The sequence below is a fragment of the Dunckerocampus dactyliophorus genome, chromosome 5 (genome assembly GCF_027744805.1).
Source record: "Dunckerocampus dactyliophorus isolate RoL2022-P2 chromosome 5, RoL_Ddac_1.1, whole genome shotgun sequence".
In the NCBI taxonomy this organism is placed as follows: Eukaryota; Metazoa; Chordata; class Actinopteri; order Syngnathiformes; family Syngnathidae; genus Dunckerocampus; species Dunckerocampus dactyliophorus.
In genome coordinates this window covers 25,646,149-25,671,098 of record NC_072823.1, presented here as the reverse complement: position 1 = coordinate 25,671,098, position 24,950 = coordinate 25,646,149, and the positions used below count along the sequence as shown (strand labels likewise).

At 43.0% G+C, this 24,950-nt stretch overlaps 1 protein-coding gene across 4 annotated transcripts; it reads left to right on the top strand.

Annotated features, from left to right (window-relative positions):
* The first annotated feature begins 531 nt into the window (after positions 1–531).
* mfge8b (milk fat globule EGF and factor V/VIII domain containing b) lies at positions 532–23,455 on the top strand. 4 transcript variants are annotated; one of them, XM_054776628.1, is made up of 11 exons: positions 532–688; positions 8,209–8,331; positions 8,522–8,653; positions 9,465–9,497; positions 14,568–14,681; positions 14,854–15,035; positions 15,129–15,284; positions 18,687–18,831; positions 19,846–20,030; positions 20,097–20,252; positions 21,922–23,455. In XM_054776628.1, the coding sequence occupies exons 1-11, from the start codon at positions 616–618 to the stop codon at positions 22,063–22,065; spliced, it is 1,443 nt and encodes a 480-aa protein (XP_054632603.1). In that variant the 5' UTR covers positions 532–615; the 3' UTR covers positions 22,066–23,455. The 4 variants fall into 4 exon arrangements, with proteins under 4 accessions (XP_054632603.1, XP_054632602.1, XP_054632606.1 ...); XM_054776627.1 differs by having other exon boundaries at positions 19,828–20,030; XM_054776631.1 differs by lacking the exon at positions 9,465–9,497.
* The last annotated feature ends 1,495 nt before the right edge of the window (positions 23,456–24,950 follow it).

Below are 24,950 nucleotides of genomic sequence, written 5' to 3'. Positions count from 1 at the left end.
GACAAGACTGAAAAACATGGCTGCCATCAAGCAAAATATTTCTGCAAGTACTAAGTACTAAGCAACTAATTGTGAAGAAGTCATTAACCATTTGTCTAATGAGTGTAAAACTATATGTATTACATGTATGCTAGCACATATTCGAAAGCATTTTGAACACTACCCATAGGAGGCTTCACAAATGTGTTACAGTCATGTCCACAAAAAACAACGCAACTATGTGGCCTCTATATTGCAAGTGCATTTATTTATATTAAAATGATGCATAAAAGATGATATATTGCTATCAATCTTTAAAATCAACGTATATTATAGTGTACAGACTGTATATCACAGTAAAACTACCCAAAGCAGCAACAGATGTACTATATAATACAGTACAGAACATCTGTTGCTGCTTCGGGTAGTTGTTTCCCCATCAACAGTGGAGATGCGGTTGGGGGCGTGGCTACCATGTAAAGACGGCTTGTGATTGGCTGGCCGCTGATACGCACGTGCCTTGCTCTATATCTATGCCTGCTGCCACTTGAGTTCACAGGCGCGAGCTTCAGTCTGTGAAAGGACAGTGAAGTGTGGTCGCTACTTAAACTACTATCGATTACACTGTAGCAAAAGATGACGGAAAAGATGCAATTTTTGTTCTTTTTGCTGCAACTTTGCACGGTTCGACTCTTGCTCGGGGTGAACGGTAGGTACCCCCACACGCACACACCTTTTTTTTGTTGTTTGATGTGGTTAGATGGCTGTTTAAATCGGTAGCTATTTAAATGCATCTTGAAGCTAGTTTGTTGTTGCTGCTGCTGTTGTTTTCCCCACTCACTGTCCGTTCTGTCTTGTTAACGGTGTTGTAAGTGAGAAGTTTAATTTTGCCAGTGGCACTGCTGATTCAAAATTGTAAGCTTCCGGTCGCGTGTGGATGAGAGGTTGGACGGTCATTGTTTGGCTCGGAAAAAGCAAAGTAAAAAAGCAGTCGGATACAAGGTTTATGTAATTTCATAGTTTCCTAGTATACCGTTAGAATGTAAATCTCAGGGCAATGGTCTTCCATTGTGGGCCCTTTTGGGTCACATGACCAGCCTGTATGCTTGTCTCGTGTTAACGTCATGCCATTGGCGTTTTGGCTTTGTTGTTCCCTGAATGCATCAACACATGTAGGACGCTGGACCATAGAAGGGAAAAAATTTTCTCTCGCGCTCTCCCGACTTCCTCTCCACCACTCACACACTCAAACACATGTCACGAAGCTTAAAAAAAACAAACAAATGCATGTCTGTGCAGAATGAAACACTTTTTTCTAAATCGAAAGTCAGGTGTTGACATTTCCTGTACCTGATGTGTGCTCAGGAAGAGCGACTTTATTCATAAAATGCACTGTAACAACAAGCACAAAAGACATAAATTAGAAATATAATGACAAATATTGCTTAAAAACACAATATATAATAAAATAAGCCTTTTCAAAGTGTGCCCGCAGAGAATATGGTTGAGGTGTCCTCTATTGCCAGAAAAAAATGATTTTCTGGAGCATATTTTGTGGCTTTTTTTTTTTGCTCCCCCACAGTTTATTTCTTGCTGGAGTAGCTAAAAATCAATTAATTTAGTCTTTGACAGAACAAGTTAGCTTAGCAGGTTTTGAAAAATGTTTTTCTTTATTTTTCTCAACCTGTTATGCCTACTCTGAAGCGGCCGCACTCTTAAAATAAATAAATAAAATAATGTAAAAACAAAATCAGTGGCTCATGAAGGGGCAAAGCGATGGGACCGCCTAATGTGTATAGAAGCAGATTGGGAGCAGCAACTTCCGCTTAGATATCGGTACTATTTTCCTCTCTTTGTAGATTAGTCACCGATTTATCTGCAGTGGACATAGAAAGTGAACACACCCTTGGCAAAATACCAGGTTTTTATGATGCAAAACAATGGGAACACAATAATAGGACTTATAGCTTGTAGAATTCCATTGAAATAAAACACAAACCTTTTTAAATAGGAGCTGCACAACCAAAAAGTAGTCTGGTCTGACTCTTACTAGTGTGACACATCTTGACTTACAAAGTGCTCCAAATGTGGCTGGCAAAACTTAGATGTTCTTTTTGTGAAGTCAGTTCTTTTGTGCATTTTAATGTGTGATTGGACTCGCTGTCGTGCAGAAAAGGTGGAAAATCTCACGTTCTACTTGACATCTGAAAGTTTTTGGACCAACTTTGACAGCTATTTGAACCCTGATTCAAAGCTTAAGTTCCAAATGGAAAAAAACAAGCCCAAAGAATGATGCTTTCACCACCATGATTCACTGTGGGTATGGTGGCGATATGCTGATGCGTTGTAAGCATATTCTTGCAAAGCAAAACATCCCAGCCTGACTGAATTTAGCAAAAAAAAAGTGTTTCAAAAGCACGCAGGAAAATGTGATTCAACCTTTGGCTTTTACCAAAGAGCAAGTGTGGCGGTGGCAGCATCATGCTTACACAATGATACAGTATTTAAATATTTGTGTTGGACTGTTTGTCGTTTTTAATGAGTACACTAATCCAAACATGCAAAGGGACATGTAGAGTAGGTGCACCCAAACCAACTGACCTCAGCGTTGAGTCACTTTTCAGGCTCTAGCCAACACAGTCATGTCCGTGAACCTCCCAACGCTCACTGGAGCGTTTCCAACTCTATTAGAGGGAGCGTTGGTGTGGCTGTGTCGTGCTAAATGTTTACAAAGTGTAATCGCCCCTGACTGGGCGGAGAAGCAGTAGGTTATCTAACTCAGGTGGAAAATGGTGTTCTTGTTGGGTTTAGTTTTTTTTTTTTTTCTCCAAACAACACCTCATAAGGCAGTCGAAGTGAACCCAGGCTAGATATAGTCAGACGCCCGGCTGGTGGTCATCCGTGACTTCTTGTACTGTATATGGACTAAAATGTGTACGCACCTCAGTTGGTCTTAATGAGAGCTTTCTTGGATGTGATGTGTTTACATTCTAACATCTTGTTTGTCTGATTGATGTACTCAAGCTTTCCTTTTGTTGATGTGGTCGTCTAGATCAGTGATTCTCAACTGGTGGGTCGGGGAGCCGTTTTAGTGGGTCACCAGTCTTGCCAAAAGAACGTCCGTGAATGCACCACAAGTCTGTGCTATTTGCAAGTTTTTTGTTGAAAAATTTCTGCAATTTGGGTCGCGTGCGTATTATTAGGGGGTGAGCCAAAAAAAGTTGAGGACCACTTGTCTAGATCAGTGACCTGCAACCTTTTTGCCGCAGTTTTGTTTTAATAATGGTCAGCGCCCAGCATCATACACGAGTAATTGGAAGGGAATGCCGGCAACGTCTTCAATACCGTTCTGGATGGTGCCTTTTTAACTGTTATCCAAAATGTCAGAACAACAAACTTCTCCCTGCACACAACATACAAGGGATGTGGCGCATTAACATGCCTGGAAGCCAAAAAATGGGTTCAATTTTGGCCTTTTTTTAATCTGCAGCCCAGAATGGTTCACGTTTGTCTCATGTCGCACTGGCAATCTTTGACCCTGAGGTGACATAGCAGTAAAATAGATTAGAGCTTCTGATCTAGACCATCCCAGAGCATTTTTTTAATGAGTCAGACTAGAGTTTTAGGTCAGCCTCTGATTTGTTCATTTTCTTATTTGTCACATTGAAAATGGAGGAAAAATATGTCTTTCCCCCCCCCCCAAAGTTATTCATGTTCGTGTGGACATGGCCTACATGAGTCCTTCCAAGTCATCTTTAATCTGTGATAAGAAAAATGTAATTTAAAATTGCTTCCTTAATCAGGGTTTCACCGTAATATGGTCTAATTTAGGGATCTTAACGACTGTCCAATCTGAATAATTTACACTCCTCGCCAAGTGCAGTGTCAGAATGGATGAAACGGGAGAGATGAGATGTTGTGGCGTTCGGGCCTCTGTTGCATTCAGTGACAGCGCTTTCACGGCAAAGCTTGTTTTGTTGATGATGCGTGACGCCCGTGTGTATTTTTAGCAGCTGGGTTTCATGTTGTATTTTTTTTCTAGCTGCAGCAGATGGCTGTGCAGTAGCTCTTACAGATTACACAAAGCTCACCTGCAGCTGGAGCCCTGCTGAGCCTGCTAATGGCCAGGCTGGGGTTACTTGAGGCTCTCCTCGTATCCTCATTCACATGTGCTGTTCTGATAATAGGCAAGTCACCAGACCAGATCGCCAAGCACCTCGCAGTCCTCAGGACTTGTTTGTGTTTGTGTGAGACACGTTCCCACCTTTTTGGAAGAAGAGTAGCGTTCCCACACTCCCTGCCAGGCTCTCCAGCATGCGAGTGTGTGCATGAAGGGGCAGAGGGCACAGACTCCACTGTCTTCACGCCTCAGGACACATCACATAGAAGAAGTTATGACGTAACCACATCGATGCATACACCACTCCTACATGTCCTTACAGCTCTTCTCTTTGTGCACTTTTTCTTCCTTTCTCTTTTTGCTGTTTAATTTATTTGGTCTCTTAGTGGTACAGTACGCCATAATCATGGTTCAGTATGTACCTCGGTTTTAAGGTCACGGTTCAGTTCATTTCGGGTACAGTGTGGGAACAGAATGCAAAACAAACTGCTTAGCTTTTTTATAAACAGCTTTTATTGATATACAGTATATTATAAACTTCAAGTCACACAAACACGTGAGGGACATATACAGTAATATAATTAAATGAAACCGTAATAATAATAGAGCTCTTTTTACTTTTATTCCTGTGGGAATCCTACCTTCTTAAAATTATCCCAGGCTAGTCTGGAAGGATAACCTCATCCCCTCCCAGATCTCCTTGTAACAGCGCATGGAATCCATGACCCCTCTAGCCAGTACTCGTATTTCATTATATTTATTGTTAATGAGGGACAGCGGAGTGGTTTGAGACCAAATAAACGGCCAATATGGTGGGCGGGCTCCTTTCCGGTCTCTGAGCTTTTTATGGTGTTCATAGCCACTTTCGTGGTGATGGCTTTCCTTTTCTTTGGTGCGCTGCTGCTTGGGAGACATGAGGTTAACTACCAACGTTTTTCAAAACGTATTCATAGGAACGCGTTTGTAACTGCAAAACGTCATAACACGGAACCTTGTAAACCGAGGGCCAGTTGTACATTTTCACAGAAAAGCGTACAGTATGCTTTATCTGACACTTGCAGCCTCTCTGCATCTTTGTTCCAACCTGTTGATGACACTCTGAGATCAGTGGCCACTTTCCTCTGAGAACATCCTGTTTGAAGCCTCACAACAGCAAGGTACCCTTGATGAATTGTTAGGTGTCGTCAAATGAAGAGGAATGTTTAAACACCTATTTTAATTGACCCGGACGTTTATTGGTGGATTCACCCCCCCCCCAACATCCCAAATGGGCAAAACGTCCCACTTGTAGAAAGTCTTTCCAGAAGCAAAACTCCCTGTAAACTCCTCTCTATAGCCTTCTTCCTCAGCATCATATGGCTTTCCGTTTTGCTCCTCATGCCTTCAGGATTAAGTTGTACAGAATCTTGCGTCGGGCCATGACCTAGACGGTGACTCAGTGTGAGCGAGGAGAGCACAATGCCCTGTGGGAATGACTTGTTCTGCCAAACACAACCTCTCATAACTTCCCAATCTGTCACTGCGATTAGAATCAACCCTGGCGCTGGGCGAGGTTGTTGCCTTAACCACAGTATTTAACGCTCCATGCATAGTTAATGACGTTTGAAGACCACATTTATGCTTTATTTCTTCATGTGGAAGTAACCAACACAACCACACGGGCTATGGTTAAGAATATACAGTAGTATGATGGGGAATAAAATACTTTTCCTATCTCCGTTATCTTGTCTACTTCCTTTAAACCAACACTGGCATCCGAACTGGGACTCTCCAACAGTTCAACTGCCTTGACTGATGCGTCACGAATCCTTCATGAAATCCATATGGGCTTTTATGACTTATTTTATTATTATTTTTTCCCTCCCAATATTGCCTCTTCAGCAGGAAGGGAGGGTTTGTTCCTTCCTGGAGATAAACAAGACTTTGGGATAAGGGTGTGCTTGTGGTGCCAGCAACAGTTAGGATAGAAACAGCTTGAAGGTTAAAGCACTAATAAGACAAAATATCCAACTGAAGGCAGAGTCTATTACCTTAAATAGCCTCGTCTGGCTGTGCGTCTTAATGGATTACCCTTCATTAAAGCTACCCATGTTTGTAACCGTGCCTTATTTTACACGTCAGATTTTAAATAACACTTCTAAGTGAAGCTTGCTAATTAAAGCATGTCCATTTGTAATTAGATTAAATGATCTCCTCCACTACAACAGCAATGCTGTGCAGAGTACTGGCATGACACTACTCGCAAAAAGTTAGGGATATTTTTATTTGGGTAAAATGGCAGCAAGAACCTAAAATGCACAATAACCTTTTACAGGTGAACTTAATTCGGAACTTAAATCTCTAAGCTTTTGAATGCACATGTTCAATGCTTTTTGCACAACTTGCTGTTCTGAGCAGCAAAATTTACAACAATGACATTTTTGTTCATTTTAATGATTACTTTTTAATTTAAAATTTTTTTAAAAAAATTCTTCCAGTTTCTGTATCACTGTTGCAAACTGCTGATGACACGCCAAGCTCAGTGGCCACTTCCCTCTGAAAACATCCTGGTTGAAGTCTCATTCACCTGTAAAGTTTTCAGTTCGTTTTAGGTTCATTCTGAAATTTCACCTAGTATGCCAAACTTTTTGAAAGTGCCCTTTTATAAATACACAAGGATGTGTGTGGTGTTGGGGGGGGGGGGAGAACACGACAACATTCAGGAGTTGGCTTGAGAACATGTCTGTGAAACCTATTTACCATAGTTTCTATAAATAAATGCGCACTCCTTCAGTGTTTTCTTTGAGGTGTGGACGCTAAAGCTGTGAGAAAACGAGGCCGTGGCTCATTTTAGCATGTTTTGGAGACACTGCAGCTCAAACCACCAATTTGATGTTTGTGGTCCAAACCTCAATAACAATTATCTTACATTGTAATTGTTAACTTGGCATGAGCCTGCGTGGATGAAGCTCCCACTTCCTGTCGTTCTTCTGTAATGTATATTTCCAGTCTCACCAAATGATTTGAAAAGAGAGTAGCACTGCAGACTGAATTCTACCCGTTTCCAAATGCTATCATCCACTATTCATTTTGAAAGATACCTCCTGAATGCCAAGTCACACGCCGCCTGTTGAGTACCATGTGGGCAGCTTGCTGCCAAATGGTCACGTTTAGCAGCGTCGAAGCCCCTGGAAGCATCCAGTCTTTGGTTTGTTGTGCTTATCTGACAGGAGTCTGATGGGATTACTCGGCTCTTCTACCTGATGATCCAATAGTGGAGGAAAAACATCAGGTTATTGTTGAAAACGCCACAAAAGCCAAAAAGCATATTAGTGAGCACAAATCCAGCTGCTATAAACATCAGCCCCAAAGTGCTAAAGCGTTAACTTTTGTCTGCCCGGGAGCCTCACTTCATTCATACAGTATTGCAATAGTTCAGTAATAGAGGGGATTTTGCGGTACTGTTCAGAGACATACAAAACAGGGTTTCCCGCAAGGTACACATTAAGTGGGGTACAGGAAGTGCAACTACCCCGCAATATGGTCTGCTCCGTAAAGGCCAGCCTTTGGCTAGCGGATCTCATGGTTAGGAATTTGTGCCAAGGAGAAGCTTGCATTTCGTTCCCTGGCTGTAAATGAACAGAACCGTGATCTTAAAACAAAGGCGTGACCAAACCCTGATTATGGCATACTGTTACACCCCTAGTTCCAATCAATTTTTCCTCTAATTCCTGCATCAACATTTTATTGCTTCCTATTTAGTTTAGGCCAACACTGGCGACTTTGTGCCTTTTTAATGAATGAGGCCCTCCTCTGGTTCTTGCCAGGCTGTAAAACAGGTTGACTACAGGTTCATCCTCGTCATTATCAGTTATTTAGTTTTTACAAGGAATGTGCATCTAACAGTGCAAACTACAGCTGGCTGGTTTAGTATTCCGCCCATCTGCCTATTTAGACAAAAAACAGCAAGAGAGGATGGAAAAAAAACTAGGGTAATTATTTTTTTTTTTCCTGAAGCGCTCTTTGGATAGTACAGGTACATTTTGTCTTAATTAACTCATGTCATTATCTGGGCAAGGCCCCCCTTCAAGAGTCAGTTTGAAACCACACACTTCCCTCTTTCTCTGCAGGTGATATCTGTAAGGTGAATGTTTGCTCTAATGGTGGAACTTGTGTGACCAGACAAGGAGATTCATTCATTTGCATCTGCCCCGACGGCTTCACTGGAGAGACGTGCAATGAGACGGAGACAGGTGAGCCAAAAAAACAGCCCACAAATTCATTATCCGGTAACATCAGGTACACCTGCACAATCGAATGACGTGTTGCTCAATCTTTCACGGGTTTGACAAAACGGTTACAAATGTCTTTATACATTTGTTAATTCTGTTGTTAACCCCCCCCCCCCCCCCCCCCGCCCCCTCCTTTCTGCTCCTCCAAAAGGTCCCTGCAAACCCAACCCATGCAAGAACGACGGTGTTTGCAGCGTGACGGGCCACTCGCGCCGCGGCGACGTCTTCAGCGAGTACGTCTGCAAGTGCCAACCGGGATTTGAGGGAGTCCACTGCCAGAACAGTGAGTTTGTGCTTCCTAATCATCAGCGACTTTTTTGTTTAGGTTTTGCGCCCACCCAACCAAGAGCAGGAAATCGGTACAACTCCCGACATTTTGGACACTTGTTGTAGAGCTTTTGCTTCTAATGCAGCATTTGTTAAATGCTTACAAAATAACAATGCGGCCTTTGTTATTGGCTTCCAAAGACACCAACGCGGTCTTCATCATTCATCGGCTTCCAAAAAAACAACGTTGCCTTCGTTATCCACTTCCTTCCAAACTAACAATGCGACCTTCATTATTGACTTCCAAAGACCAATGCGGCCTTCATTATCTGCATGCGTTTTTGTTGTACTGATTTGCCGCCCCATGGACCTTCCTGAAAATCGGAAGGGTTGCATCACCGTACCAAAAAGGTATTGTGTCACTATAATGTAGCAAACCAGTCAGCACAGCAAATAAAGAGCGCAACTGTCTTTATTCATTCCTATGCGTATACTGCAGCATTTCAAACTATGAGTTCTTTGCTTATCTTGTTCGCCTGGCTCACTGCGTCAGCGACCATTTGCACAGCTGTCGTCCTTACGGGCGCTGCTTTCACACATCACCAGGTTGGTTGATTCAGGGTCAGCGTGACACAGAGAGCGTTCTACACTGGTAGAAACATGCGCTACACTCCCTCTGAATGTCTCCAAGTCACACAAACACAAACGCACACACACACAGGCAGATGGCCACTGTTTGCTTGACAGGCTGCAGAATAACAGCAAAGGAATACAGGGAACCAAATGGGACTCGTCTTTGATCGTCTTTTGCACTTTTCATCCTATAGGTGTCTATGGGGCCGATTTAAGCTCCAGAAAAGGTAACTGTAGTCTTGAACCTGAAGAGTGAGAGTGAGTGAGTGTGAGACAGTGAGTGTGTCCTGTTGCATCTACAGTCTTTAATATCTAGATCTGCTCTCTTGCCTTCACACATGCAGTACATGCACACAGAAGCACTATGCTCCACTTTTTAAGACTAAAAAAAACCCAGTAGAAGATAGCTTCACTATCTCCAAAACCTTTTTTTATGACTAGAGAGGCACCTCCGCCAAGGCCAAACCTTCCAAATATGGAACCAAACTACACTTTCATAGCCACCCACCTCTTTCGTATGCCTGATTTTTCATTGTTTTATGTGTTATTTACTAAAGGAATGAAGTGAGATATTGAAGCATTTACATATTTTTAGTCCTATCTACGCCAAAGTCTTTCTCCACACTGCTACAGAAATCAGATTAAGTTTTTTTTTTTTCTTCTTTTTTTCTTTTTTTTCTCCTAACTAGCAAGATAACAGCAATGGGGGAAAACCTCCCTTGGTGCAGCTAATAAATCCAACAGACATAAAAAGGATTATAAAGCACATATTTCACCTTGTTGGCGCCCTCTGGTTATTGGATGGGCAGCCATTAATGGCATTAATTTGACCACAACCTTGTGTGCACAGCCGAGGGGCCCCCGCCCTCATCCTTCTCATGTCCTCATTGTGTTGTGACGGTTTAAGTGCCGTCTCATTTGTGCTGGTGTGTGGGCTCATTGCAGACAGCTCCTGCTTTGTCTCTCTCCGTCTCACACACATGCACACACACTGGGGAGGTGTTGTGTATTTACATGTTGATATGCTTCCTAGTTTTTACTTTAATATACACACCAACCAGCATATTGGGGCAATACTGGTGAAATGTGATTAATGTCAGTTAGTTTGTTAGTCCAATTGAGGTCCACCATTTGGTGATGGCTGTCCTATATACTGTAGTGTGTTCAGCATACACAGGAAGTGGCGGTTGCTGCCGAGTGCTCCCCACGTCAGCGCTCGCTCCTATTGCCGGGTGGAAAAAACTGACACGCGTAGGCAGAGCAGCAAATTAAGTCCTGACAATGTCAGACTTGCTTTCAAGGGCCTGGCTGCCAAATGTCCCTAAAAGCCTTTTTTTTATGGCAATCGGGAGTACAGTAATGCGTGCAGCAAAATGTCAAACGCTTCCATTTCACTTTCTTTACTGCAACCTCTCAATGCATGATTTTGTGCTTCCCTCTTGGCTGTTTTGGGAAGTTTTCAGCTCCATTCAGGATGTGCTAGTGTGGGATGACTGGGCACCATGCCTGTATTTGATATAACAATGTAGTCTCTTGTTTTTTTACATTCTGATATTGTGATGCCACTGTTTTATCGTGTAAATTTGAATCTATTTTCTAGTACGGTAGAGCCCTCACTGTGGTGCAGTGAGGATAAGAAATAACTTCATTAACTCTTAACACGTAACTTTAGTAATGTATTGCAAAACAAGTGTTGCTAATCATGCTGGGAAGACTGAAGCACTCCCAGAATGCCTTGCGGCACCTTTTTGTAATAGTTTCTCAAAGTACATGATGGTATAGCATTATTTCTTTTGACACAGCGAGCCTCTTATGTGCTGACAAATTAGTTACTTGGTTGAAACATGACCTACTACTGGATGAGATACAGCATCACCCACACTGTACCTCCAGCAGCCCCCAGTTTGAGGCCCCTGCCAGTAGGGTGGCTGATTTCTAACAGAGAAATTACTCCTTACATTTCTTTGTGCTCTGTTAAGCGTATCCAAAGGCTTACGTAAGTCAAAACGTAAACCTCACCCTTCCTTCAGCATGCGCCATAAAACTTGACGACTATAAATACACATCTTTAGATGGTCTCAAGACTCGTCTATCATTCGTAGGTGCTAATTCCCAAAGCGCTAATTACTTTGATGGAAAATGTTTCTGCTTCATTCTTGTCCTTTTAACCTTAACTATCATACTTGAAAACCTTTCACAACACCGCCACAATTCAGATTTTCAAAACAGCCAATGAGCTGTCAATCACACTTACAAGACTGCATTTTGATTCCCAAGTTGTTCTTATAGAAGCTATTTATGTCCTGGCAGCTCTTTAACAGAAATGTGTATGTAGACTGGATGCGCGGTCCAAACTACTATGCATTTCACGTCTGGAGCCAGCGTGGTCTGATCTTCTACCCATAAAGCCTCGAGTACACCCCCACTTCACCGTAGCAACAGTGGGTGTGTTGATTAAAGATGTGTAATTTTCTTATTTTTATGCTGTTTGTGGGAGGAAGAACCAGGAATAACTTTGCTTCGGATTGCTACATTACAACTGTACAGCATAAAATAACATTCTGAACATACTAGGCTCAACTACAAGCAGTAAGTCATGCATCTTTATCTAAGCATAGGACTATTTTTAATTCATAAATGATCATTTACAAATGAAAAAGTTAGTGAGTTGGACAAAGTGATGTTCACCACACATGCTGGCAGAATGTACTGTATTTGCTTTGGCTGGAGTTTTAGACGGTCCCTGTGAAATGTGCAGTGGTTTTGGTTTTATGCTGAGACAGACATTGGCACTCTAGCTATCGTAGTTTTGGTTGTTTGTGCTGAAATCTTGTTGAATCCCTGCATTGGAGAGAAATATTGCGCGAGTTTAATCTGCTAACATGCACAAATCAGGCTGGGAGATATTGGACGTACAGTAGATTAAAACATTTTTCGCAAGAAGATCAAAAGACTAATCCTGGATCGAAAAGCTCTAATGTCACGGCTTCACCGGAAGATCATTGCATTGTGCCCAATCAAATTACTCTTGTATTTTCTTACTAATACTGCTCACATCCACCCTACATCAGTGATTGGTGCTGTGAGAGCTCATCAGGTGTGCCGCGGAAAATGGTACAATTTCTCTTAATTGGTCGGAAAATGTTTCTTTATGTCGAGCAAAAAAAATTTTTTTTCACATCCTCAGAGTCCACTGACCAGTATGAGCGAGTGTGAGAGCGATAACACCGAATTTTACACACCCGCTTCCCATTCACACCTGAGACCTTTTATAACACCAAGGAGTCACATGACCCAGGGGAGGAACAGTGTCTAAATGAGCCCAATTTGTACCATTTCACATAGCACCCCTATGTTAAATCACATTTATCAGCGGTTTAGATCATTAATGGATGTGTGTTGTCATGTCATTTTAAGGGAACAGTACATTTACCCAAGCTGTACACTGAATACTTGCAGAAATGTGAGGAGTGTACTCACTTTTGTGACATCGTGTAAGGGCTAAGCCCAATACAGAGTAGATCATCATCATGCTATGCAGTTTAACATTAGGGGTGTGACGTGACGCCATCATCACGGATTGGCACGTACCTCAATCTTAAGGTCACGGCTCAGTTTATTTTCTGTACAGTAAAGGGGGAAAATTTAAAATATGACTGCTTAAATTTTATGTAAACTAGCTAGATGTGTGACTCGGGTATACTTCCGGTCCCTCACTTAATGTGTACCATGTTGGAAATCGGTGGTACTCAGAAAAAGCTGATTGCAAATACATGTACGATTATACCCTTAAATATATTTAAAGACAGTTATTGTTGCCAAAGGTAGTTGCAAGGCCGTACGCACCCCCAGGCCAAACTTTGGACATCACTGCCCCAGGATGTAGATTTGCAATGCATCTGTCATATTTCGGCACACACTTTTTGAAAGAATGCACACTTGCAGCTCAGTTTTGCCAAACTGCTCCAAGTAGCGAATGGAACCAAACTGTCACTGCATGCACATTCTCTTATTACCTACACTGGGATGCCTTGTTTGTGCTGACCCCTCCTCTGGTTGGCAGATAAATGGATTAGAGTGTGTGGGCCAATCCTCTTTACTGTACAGATGGACCAGCTTCCTTTTTTAATTACTGGTGAGGGGACTGGTCCCAAACTAGCATTGTCTAAAAATGGTAAATAGTTTCATCCAGCAGTTATGTGATGTCTACCCACTTTAAAGGCGCCCTATCCTACATTTGCAGACTGTGGAATCCAAGCATGACGGTCAAGAGGAGAAGAATGCAGATTTACTCTGTACACAGCTATGAGATTTATGGAGTATTTTATTAAAAGAAACTTACTATAGTGCACCGCTTGGATCCAATAGCACTTTTAAAATCCACCTGAAATGAGAAGAATAGTGCCCCTTTAAGACATACCGTGTTGAGGTTGGCACGTCTGATACTGTAATATGCTCCAATATTGCAAAAACATACAGTAGAGTTGATTTTAATGGTGCTGGTAACAAGCAGTCAGTTTTTAGTGTGATGAAGTCTTAGTACAAGTGACAAACTGCGGGCTTTGCTGTCCACATTTTATGGCTCTGCATTCTCACAATGACTATTTTAACCAGTGTGGATAATCTGTATGATTCAAGACGCAAAGAAGAATTTGAGGAGATGCCATGTGGGTGGCGAGACACTTGATGTGGGTGTTTGTTGCAATATTTTTTTTTTTTGTGCACACGAAAAAGCGTGAAAGACTGTCGTCATCCTAAGTTTGCGGGCACCGAAAAGCATCTTTTAAAACTGATTTCCCCACACTGGAGCCTCTGAGGAGTGGGAAATAGAGGGCTCTGCCCGTTTTGGCAATGGCGCCATCCTGTGGTGATAGGAGGTGTAAGGAGCCCCCCCCTCTCCTACTTTACTCATTTACTATGAATGTGCAGCACCATGTGTCAAGAAGGTTTTTGCCACATTTAGGGCGTGTGCTGGATGGTGTTTTTATTTATTTTTAGCACATGTAATAATGACCAAACCATTCAGTCCCTGCAGAATTCATTGACTCATTCTCCTCTTAGAAGCCACACACTGTACTTTTTGATTTGAGTCATATTATAAATATAAACCGCCACCCTGCTTATTTCCCTCAGCTGCAGCTGCAGCATGGTTGGCATGGTATCGACTGACTAACATCTGTTTAATTCACTCCCACTTCTAACTTCTAATCTACTTTCATGGCCTGCAGACAGCATCTAAGCAACGTTCTGTGTTGTTGTTTATGTAGTGATAATATACACACGTCATATATTCCCAGATGTGAACGACTGTGTCGGGCAGCCGTGCCAGAATGGCGGCACCTGCAGGGACCTGGAGGGAGATTTTAAATGCCGCTGCCCGTCGCCTTATGTGGGCAAACACTGCCAGCTACGTAAGTGTGCCCGCTCAACGGATGTGTTGACCCACTTCCAGAAATCACAGCTAGAAAAGCAAACAAAGCTTTTGCCATGCACTTTAAGTTCTATACACAGTATATATATATTTTTTTGTCTGGGCTGCATTTTGCAATCTCCACCTTACTCTAACCTCCGTCGCTCAAACAGGCTGCATTTCTTTGCTCGGTATGGAGGGAGGAGGCGTGGGCGAGTCCCAAATCTCTGCCTCGTCAGTCCGGTATACCTTCCTGGGCCTGCAGCGCTGGGGACCTGAGCTGGCTCGCCTCAACAACAAGGGGCTGGTGAACGCTTGGAGCCCCGCCACGCATGACAGGAACCCCTGGCTGGAGGTCAGACTTTTTTTACTGAACCGAGTCTGCTAGGTGTTCTAGGTGTCTGTCTTGAGGATGCTTGACACGGACAAACTTGTGTGCACTTTTCAGGTCAACATGCAGAGAAAGATGCGCCTCACGGGCATTGTGACGCAGGGAGCCAGTCGCGTGGGAACGGCCGAGTTCATCAAGGCCTTTAAAGTGGCCTCCAGCCTGGACGGCAAGACATACACCGTGTACAGGACTGAGGGGCAGAGGAAGGACCAAGTGAGCGGATGCAACACATCACCAGGGCACCCTTGTCTGGTGATGTGATACACCCACACTGGTGTATGAATGTCAAATAATGCTTGGTGGTATGTCGGAGAGGTCATAGGCACAAATTGGCAGCCACGTTTCCATCAGTCTACCCCACGGCAGCTGTAGATACAGATGTAGTTTACCACCACCAGTATGTGGCTGTGGAGTGAATGAATAATGGGTCCACTTCACTGTGAAGCGGTTTACCTTGAAAAGCGGTATAGAAAATATTATTATTATTATTATTATTATTATTATTGATTTTTGGTCTTGTAACATTCATGGTCGACCACTTTAGTCAAACTAAACAGCATTGGAACATGCACATAGTGACTTCCTGTTTGGTGCAAAGTAAGCTTCAAAATAATAGCATGGCAGTGGGAAAGCTATGTTGTTTATCGTAGTCAAACCTGATTACCACAACAGCTCTGTTAGATAAGAGTATAAAATGTCGTAGGAAAATCATATTAACAAACTGCTGTAGGTTAAAATATTTTATTCTCAGTCTTATATGCCTCTGGCCAAATCCATCCATCTTCTTCCGCTTCTCTGAGGTAAGGTCACAGGGACTGCAGCCTAAGAGCCCAGACTTCCCTTTCCCCGGCCACTTCACCCAGCTCTTCCTGGCGGATCCTGAGGTGTTCCCAGGCCAGTTGAGTCATAGTCTTTCCAAGATCCCCAAAGCCTCCTACCAGTTGTACATTCCCTGAAGACTTCCCTAGGGAGGCGTCGAGGAGGCATCCTGACCAGATGCCCAAGCCACCTCATCTGGCTCCTCTCAATGCAGAAGAGCAGCAGTTCTGCTCCGAGTTTCTTTGGGATGACTGTGCTTCTCACCTTATCTGTAAGGGCGAGCCCCACTACCCTATGGAGAAAACTCATTTCATTTCACCCGCAATCTTGTCCTTTTAGTCACTACCCAGTGCTCATGAGCACAGGTGAGGGTAGGAATGTAGATTGACCGGTAAATTCAGAGCTTTTCCTTTTCGGATCAGCTCCGATGCCGAGTCCACATCGCTGTCGATCTCGCTTCCATCCTTCCCGCACTCCTGAACAAGACCCTGAGGTACTTAAACTCCTCCACTTGGGGCAGGATCTCATCCCCGACCCAGAGATGACACTCCTAGAGCCCTATGATTTCCGCGTTCGGAATCGCAGATAGAATCACGGAATTGGCCAGTAAAAATGGAATTTACTGTTAAATGCAGAATTTGGCAAAAAGTGACATAATGTGAATGAAATGATGCCATCATGATGAGAAGGAACGTTCATCTGGGGAAGTATTTCACCGACGGACCACTCAATTGTGGCTGAATCTCATCACAAATACCAGCTAGCCCCCTCCCAAACTAAACGTGTCAAAACGGTGGTGAAAAGCCTTGGAAACTCCTGTCTTACAGCAGGTGAATGGAATCTAGCGGGGTTAGCTTAGTTTAGCACAGCATGTTGGTGTTGCTGTGTGGCCGTGTTTACTTTGTGTTGTTTTACCGCTTTAATGTAAGCGAGCGTTTTACAATGCCCGCTAACGATGTGCAGGCTCTGAGCTATAAAGATGCGAGGCACGTTTATTCTTGCATCCAGCTCGCCTTAACTGTCAAGACACATTCTCAACACACACAACACATTTCCGGCTTTCAAAATAAGAGCACTGTTTGACACACCTTGTCTAATAGTGTAAGCAAAATAAAATAATTAATATCTTACCTTAATAACGCGATTAGAATTCCAGTACATCGGTGACTACATCTTCCTTAATCACAAGCACGGGCATTACGGGTGTTGATTTTGCAACGTGTGCAGAAGCTGACCTCATTAGAAAAGTTAGCCAGGCATTTCTCAATTACTGAGCAAAATTGTCCAATGATGTATTGCATCAATAAATGTAAGGATTTTTGCATTTAATTAATGGAGAATTTATTCACTCACCCATAAAGCACAGACTCTGCTGGTAAAATAAGTGTAAAAGGTAAGAAATGGAATTCTAAAACATTAAAATGGAATTTGGGAAAAAATAATACAGATTTCTTGGGCCCTGCACTCCACCCTTATCTGGGCCTCTGGCCAAAGTCACAGGTAAATGTACAAGCAATGGCTAGTTTCAGTTTCAATTTGGGTTATGCAGACAACTGCTTATGTTGACAGCAGAGAATACAGCGTTCCCTCGTTTTTAACGCGGGGGATAGGTTTCCCAAAATGGCCCGCAATAAGTGAAATCCGCAAAGTACCAGCTTTGTTTTACAGTTATTATATATGACGCAGAACACAATGAGTGGGTCCACCCTTAGCCATTAAGGACTGTTGTGGCTCTATATTTAGCCGGCTGTTGTCTACTGTGGGTTTCTAATATGCCCGTACAGGCACGTAAACACACACTGAGGCGAGGTGGAGCCGCACACATCTTCAACATGAGTATACAACACCCCTCTACTGGTAGTGGGAGTAAATACAATAACAGACCCATACCACAGAGCACTGATAGAGCGCTCTAATACACCACGAGGATGCAGAACACAATGCATGTTCATACGCTGTTAAAACAAATGTGCAAAATTATTTTTCAACATAGTCCCCCTCAAGGGCTGAACACTTGCTCCATTGGCGTTGAAGCACTTTTATCCCGGTGTAGAAGAGCTCTTTTGTTTGGGACTCAAGAAAGCCCCTCAACCGCAGCTATGACATGATCATCACTGGCAAAAAGGCGACCAGCCGAGGCTTTTTTCATTTGAGGGAAAAGACGGAAGTCGGAGGGGTCCAGGTCTGGCGAATAAGGTGGATGGGGAACAAGTTCGAATCCACAATTGTGAATTGTTGCCATTTTTTGAATCTTTGACCCTTGCTTTTGCGAAAATCTCCAAAAAATATAAGAAGCATGTTAGAATCTTAACATTTGGCAGGAATACTTACAAAAGGTTGAACTTTAAAGAAAAATCATAGGTTTGACCATGCATTGATGCTTCTTATACACGATGCTTAAAACACCCCTCGTATATGACATTTTTCCCCTTGAGAAAGTCTTATTTTTGGGCTCTAGAGATTTATACCTGGTGGCAACCTCAGTCAGCTTTTCTTCATGTGACACACACACACACACACACACACACACACACACACGCAAATGAAAAGGAGAGATGCAAAGCCTTGTCTCACAAGTGTCTCTAAGGTTGTTTGCAAGTTAGTAAACAGGGGAAGAGTAGTTCTGATGCTAATTTGAAGATAATAGTGATTTAGTAGACAGTTTTTTTCCTGCTCCATCAGCAAAGAAAAGAGGGCTCGCTTTAAATTTGCGTCAGTTTTGGTAATGGACCCAAAAGGTGCGTAGTAACCACCAAGAGATTCAGTTTAACTCCCTCCGTTGCTATCATTCCCTAGATATTTGTTGGAAATGTCGACAATGACGGCACAAAGACGAACGTGTTCGACCCGCCCATCATCGCTCAGTACATCCGCATCATCCCGGTGGTGTGTCGCAAGGCCTGCACTCTTCGCCTGGAGCTGGTGGGCTGTGAGCTCAATGGTAAACACACACACACACACACACACACACACACAATTAGCTGGTGCTTGTTAGCTTTTCAACCTCAAAGTGGGATCATTACTTTGTGCTTTTTGCTTGATGATAATTGGGTAAGCCAGAAGATGACATCACTCCGTAATTAGGAAATCTGTTTCAAAATGGTATGAATCAAACACACATGATCAGACGTTACAGCATAAACAACATAAAGATGGTGATGCTTCCCAGATCTTCACAGCAGGAACAGCCTGTCTGAATATGCAACTTCCTGCTTGGTTCTTTCAAGTGTTTTTTTTTTTTTTTTGTGTGTGTGTGTGTTATGTGTTCATCATTTCACTGCCGCATGTGTTGCCTGTGAATGTGTAGTCTTCACATTCCACATGTCGCTGCTCAACTAGCATGTGCGTGTCTATTCTGCTTCCATAATTTGAGCATGGCTGCTAGGTTTGTGCTGGTGGGGGGGGGGAGTAGAAGTGTCCTCTAAACGATCACAACTTCAGTTCTGAAGAAACTCTCACACTAACGCAGTAAAGCGTACTAAAAGCACTTGTAAACTGTCGTAAATTCCAGGATCAACTCTCTTCCGATACTCTATTGTGGGGTCTTTTGACACTTATGTAAAATGGTGAATGAATGAATGAATGAATATGGGACCTTTTTATTGCATCTTATTGCAAGCTCTGCTATCACATAAACGGCGCCCGCTACAAGCTTGTCATGTTGGTTCTTTTGTGACTCTGTTCATCCTGTAAGCTTCGCATCTGCTCATCTCATGCTCGTCTCATGCTCCACTCCATGCTCCATTCCATGCTCCATTCCATGCTCCATCACCATCATCATTTGCTGCTGTTTCTCATCACTGGCTGGCTGGCTTGTGTCGCTTCCTGTCTTTCCCTTGTCTATCATCCTGTTTTTTTTCTCTTTCTCTCTCTCTCTCTCTCTCTCTCCATCTTTCCTCTTCTGTGTCTCTTCTTTTGCCTGCTCTCACGTTCACAGTGTACTCAAACGCTTCAGGTTGCTCAGAGCCAATGGGCATGAAGTCCCGGCTGGTGTCCGACCACCAGATCACTGCCTCCAGCACCTTCCGCACGTGGAACATCGACGCTTTCACCTGGCATCCCTACTATGCCCGGCTGGACAAGCAGGGCAAGACCAATGCCTGGACCGCCGCCACCAACAATAAATCAGAGTGGCTGCAGGTAGGAGGATTGTTGTCTTCGTGCTGAGCTGCTGTGTTTTTAAAACTGAGGACTTTGTGTGCTCAGGTGGACCTGGAGTCTCCCAAGAAGATCACAGGAATCATCACACAGGGAGCCAAAGACTTCGGCACTGTCCAGTTTGTCTCTGCATTCAGAGTGGCTCACAGTGATGACGGGCGGTCCTGGACCGTAGTGAAGGACGAGAGCACAAAGATGGACAAGGTCAGTCCAAAGTGTTTTTTTCTATCTACGGCCCAGCCCACTTCAGTTCAGCATGATAGAAGGGTGCCTAGGGTTCCATCGTGTAGGCAGGATAGCAATAGCTGCTACAGTGTATAAAGTCTCACATCGGCATGAATCCAACAAAGTTAGAATCGGTCAAATAAATGGTGTTTACATTGGTTTTGATTCATTTGTTCCAAAATGTCAGGAAAAAAACGAGACAATTTTTCCCATAGGAAATAATGTAAATCCAATTGCAGTCATCCCTCGTTTATCGCTGTTAATTGGTTCCAGACCCGAACGAGTTTCCGCAAAGTAGAATTCGATTTTTATAATTTTTGTGGTTGAGCATATAAAACATGTATGATTTTAGTTTTTAACATTAGGGCCCCGTATACATTAAATCATACCAATTTAGTCACTTTTGCACGCCTATTATTTTTTTGTTTACACCACATTGCAAATGCACAGGCTACGGGATCACTTCAGGGACACGAGACAGCCATGGCTTTAAGCATAGCATGCTAGCGAAGTAACTCGTTAGTCCAATTTATTTATTCTAAACTTAAAGGGTTTCAAACGGAGTGGGGAAGAAGCACAAAGCAAGAAGCCAACATACCACTTCCACACGGAATGGGAGGATAAAGTGTTTTTTTTCTCCACTCTATCATGTCGGACATGTCATGGCTGATGACATGCAGTGTTAAAGTACTGTAATATAACGTCATTTCTCAGCAATGTTTTGTGTCATTCATGACTCCTAGCAATTACAATACTACATGACTTGTCTTTCAATATTTTTTGACTAGTAATAGGCCATATTCAAACACGAAACAGTGGTCATTTAGCAACTTTGACAAACCGCGATAGAGGGAGTGATGTTAGAACCGCGATGCCGCGAGGGATCACTGTAATCCGTTGTAGACACTCAAAAATATGAACAAAAAATACATTTTAGAGAATAATTATAGTTTTACATGCAGAAAACAATGTAAATAATTACTAATGAAAGAGACAAATTTACATTTAACAACATTTTTACCTTTTTTGTCGGCAATGACTGGGAGGAGCGGAGAAGGACGAGGGAAAGGGGATGCCATATTCATACTTTGTGATAAGTTCTTTCTTGAATTCAATAGTGTTTCTCACCTTTATCAAATTCCTGGCACTCGCAACTCCCATGGCGTGTTATTTGGCAGTCGCACCCAATAAATGTACAGACGTCAATTGGGGCACTCGATTCCACGGCATGATACACTACAGGGCAAACGCACTAGTTTATGAGCTTTAGTGTATGAAAACTGAGACGGTGTATGAAAATCCAAACTTTTCATAGAAAACAGGGAAAAGCCAGGGGCATTTGAAAACCGAGGTTTGGCTGTAGAATGTCAGACTAGAGCAAAGATGACGCACATCCAGAATTGTCATCACAAGCGAAAAATGGCAATTTAAGAGCGTAATGAATGTAATCACTTTTATTGCAAATGTTGCAGAAGGTTAGGTGGTGGTGGGGAGGGGGGTTTAGCTGCCATAGAGTACACTGGCACCTCAACACACGAGCACAATCCAGATTTCTGACTGGTTCCACTGTACAGGGGTAAAAAAAATACAAGACCAAATTCTGTACAATCTGCTTGCTTTAAGTTGTCGTGTCGTCTGCCCTGTTCAGATCTTCCCCGGCAACAGCGACAACAATGTGCACAAGAAGAACCTCTTTGAACCGCCGTTCTACGCCCGATTCGTGCGCATCCTGCCGTGGGAGTGGCACGAGCGCATCACCCTGCGGATGGAACTCCTGGGATGTGACGAGTAGCTGACACGCCTGCCTACCTTCCCATCTGCCCCCTCCCTCTTCAATCAGTCTTTTCTCTACCTCCATCACAATACGCCAAGTTCTCCACTTCTTCTCTCTCGCTCCTCCTCCTCCTCCTGCACTGTCTTGCTCTCGGCCCTAGAGGGCAGCAAACACCGTCGTTCGGAGAGAGGGGGAAGTTATCTGATTAACCACTTCAACACCAGGCCACCCAATAGTAGCTGCCTGGACTTAAAACCTCCAACAAGACCCCCAGCTGGTGATGTATATAAAGTTTTCACTCCTTCTTCTACACTTCTGTTTGGGTGAATATTTGTTCAACCGCATCATAACCTTTTCTCTGAGCTTGCAAATTGTTATTGTGTTGTTCATCACGCTGCAGACGCAATAAATTGTGTCAGCTGTCAAGGCGGTGGCCAGACTTGAGTAGGGTTTGTGGACTGTTGGAAAAATTTAGCTGATGCCACCCAAAAAAAAAAAAAGTTGCTTGAGCGTGGGATCACATGCTTGAGCTGATTGGTGCTGCAGTTAGTTTAGCAGACTGATGTTATTGGTGATTTGACTTTTAACTGCTGTGAGTTAATTTGTCTCATCTTTGACGGGCTGTCTGAAGCACACAGACATCGTATCTCCCTGACTCTGTGAAGGTCGCCAAAAAATCTGACACAGCTGTCACGTCGGCGCTGACAAAGTATTCGAGCAGCAGCAAAGGCGCCGTGAATGCTACTGAAACATTTCACATGTCACCACTTTTATGGCACTTTTGATATTTGTGTATATGACAAATGTGCTAAGTGTTGTGCGTACGAGAACATTGTGGAGGTAAACCAAGAGAGGTTCTTTTTAGGTTTAGAACATACTGGATTTATCCACATGCGAGCAAGCAAGACTCCCTGCTGAGAAGAGCCAGGATAGCAAATCAAAGCAGATTTTTTACGCTCGCACCTCCTGAACCAACCACCCCCCCCCCCCACCCCCACCACCACCTTCCTCCACCACCTCGTCTTTTCCACCCCATGAATTATGAATTATGGGCTTGTGCAATATTATGTCGCGTTTGCTTTGGATAACGATGCGTATTAATGCGGCGTGCAGACGAGATGACTTAAAAAATGCATGAAGGGGGAAGGTCGCCGATGTCAAACACTGAACGATGCGGCAGGTGCGTCCACCGAGACAATTCAGCAACACACATGTAAATATCTTATTTCCCTCCCTTTTTCTATCATTCAACTTGATATTGATGTCATTTACTTGATGGTGTTTTTGTCCTCTTTCCTGCTATATTGACAATGTGGGCTGGCTCTATTGGATCCGACTCACGTGTTTCTGAGGCAAGTCCTTTGTATTGTTTAAACAAACACATGAAAATAAATGTTTAAAACTTGCAGTTGTTTCCAAGGTGCTCTTTTTACTCTCATATGCAAAGCTGATGATTGCAGTGTTTTTCTATTGAAAAAGGTGCAAGATCAAACAGGCCAGAAAGCACTGTGGGCCGTTTTGGCTGTTTAGCATTTAACCACCAGCCACCGCCACCCCTCCACCCCCCCAGGGGCCAGAGGTCTAATCTGCCTTTCCACTATCACACGCTCCTGAAGGTATCTTCTCAGCCTCATTAGCGTGTGAAGGTCACATACTAGTAAAATACATTCACATACTGCTTTTTACTTGAACTAACTCAAAGCGCAGACCTCCGCCAAGGCTTGTATTGTTCAGAAAATGCTCTTGTTTGTTAAGACTACTTACTGGTGGTGGTGGTGGAGGTTGATGAACATGGGGGTGAGCATAACTTCCTGTATCTGCACCTTTTTATCTAGAGCCTCAACAAAATGTACAATGTCCTTTTTGTGCCATGCGAGTTGTTACAGCCTCACGCTTTTTAACCTGCGGGCCACCTTTTTATTGACTATTTATTACCCAGCAGCCCCCTGCAGGGCAGATGAACTGTTAAGGACCCGTGTGGCTTTAAAAAGTCAATCCCACGCTCCCACTGCTCTCGTCTCATTACAGTTAACTGCAAAAAAACGGTCAAATCAACTATTCTTACATTAAACATGTTGACCCTTTCATGCGTTCTATACAGTGAAATTTCGGTTTTTGTACGCCTGTGGTTTTTGGATGATTTGCTTTTCATCTGAAATTTTTGCCCAACAAATTGCCTCTTTTTTTTTTGTATAAAATTGCATGTAACAAACTTGTCCTATGATTGAGTGATTGATTGTGTGGGCACTCAATTTCAATCAATCAAAGCACCCCATATGTTGCTGACTCACTGTTGGTGCATTTTTTTATTGAACGTGACCGCAAATAACCCACCATGGGGCCAAAGAAAGTTGCAAGCGCCAGCAATTTGACAAAGAAGGTGAGAAACACTATTTGGCCACGCCAATGAAAAATTTCTGGCTCCGCCACTACTTTCACAGGAAGTGCTGCTTATACGAGGGACCGTCACTAAAATTACTATTGGGATGAAGAGAGTTTAAAAAAAAAAAAAAATCATAGTCTAAATTGCACCACAAATTGATCCACAACCATGTCACATATCAAATGATTAGTCCTACCCTAAAAGTATTTTGCACACCAATTTTTTTCAAAATGTTATATTTTATTGAATTAGGGACCTGACTCAGAGGTTTGTTTCAAAAGCCAACCAATATTGTTGGTCGTGTTGTGTGACAAAAAAGGAAACTGAGCAATACTTTGGTTGCATTATTTTTAATGCTTTTGAGAGCTATTTTCATAACCATATTCAATTCCACAAATTCATGTTTGTAACAAGACACAAAAAAAAATCAGCTCGGATTGGAAGCCAAAAAATGTGGATCGGGAAATCCCTAATAATTACTAATCATTAGTCTCAATATGTATTTTTGTTCATATTTTTG

Coding starts and splice junctions, on each gene's coding strand:
- mfge8b (XM_054776627.1), top strand. CDS start 616: ATGACGGAAAAGATGCAATTTTTGTTCTTTTTGCTGCAACTTTGCACG. Junction 14,682..14,853: donor GGGCAAACACTGCCAGCTAC/GTAAGTGTGCCC, acceptor TCGCTCAAACAG/GCTGCATTTCTTTGCTCGGT. Junction 15,285..18,686: donor AGGGGCAGAGGAAGGACCAA/GTGAGCGGATGC, acceptor ATCATTCCCTAG/ATATTTGTTGGAAATGTCGA.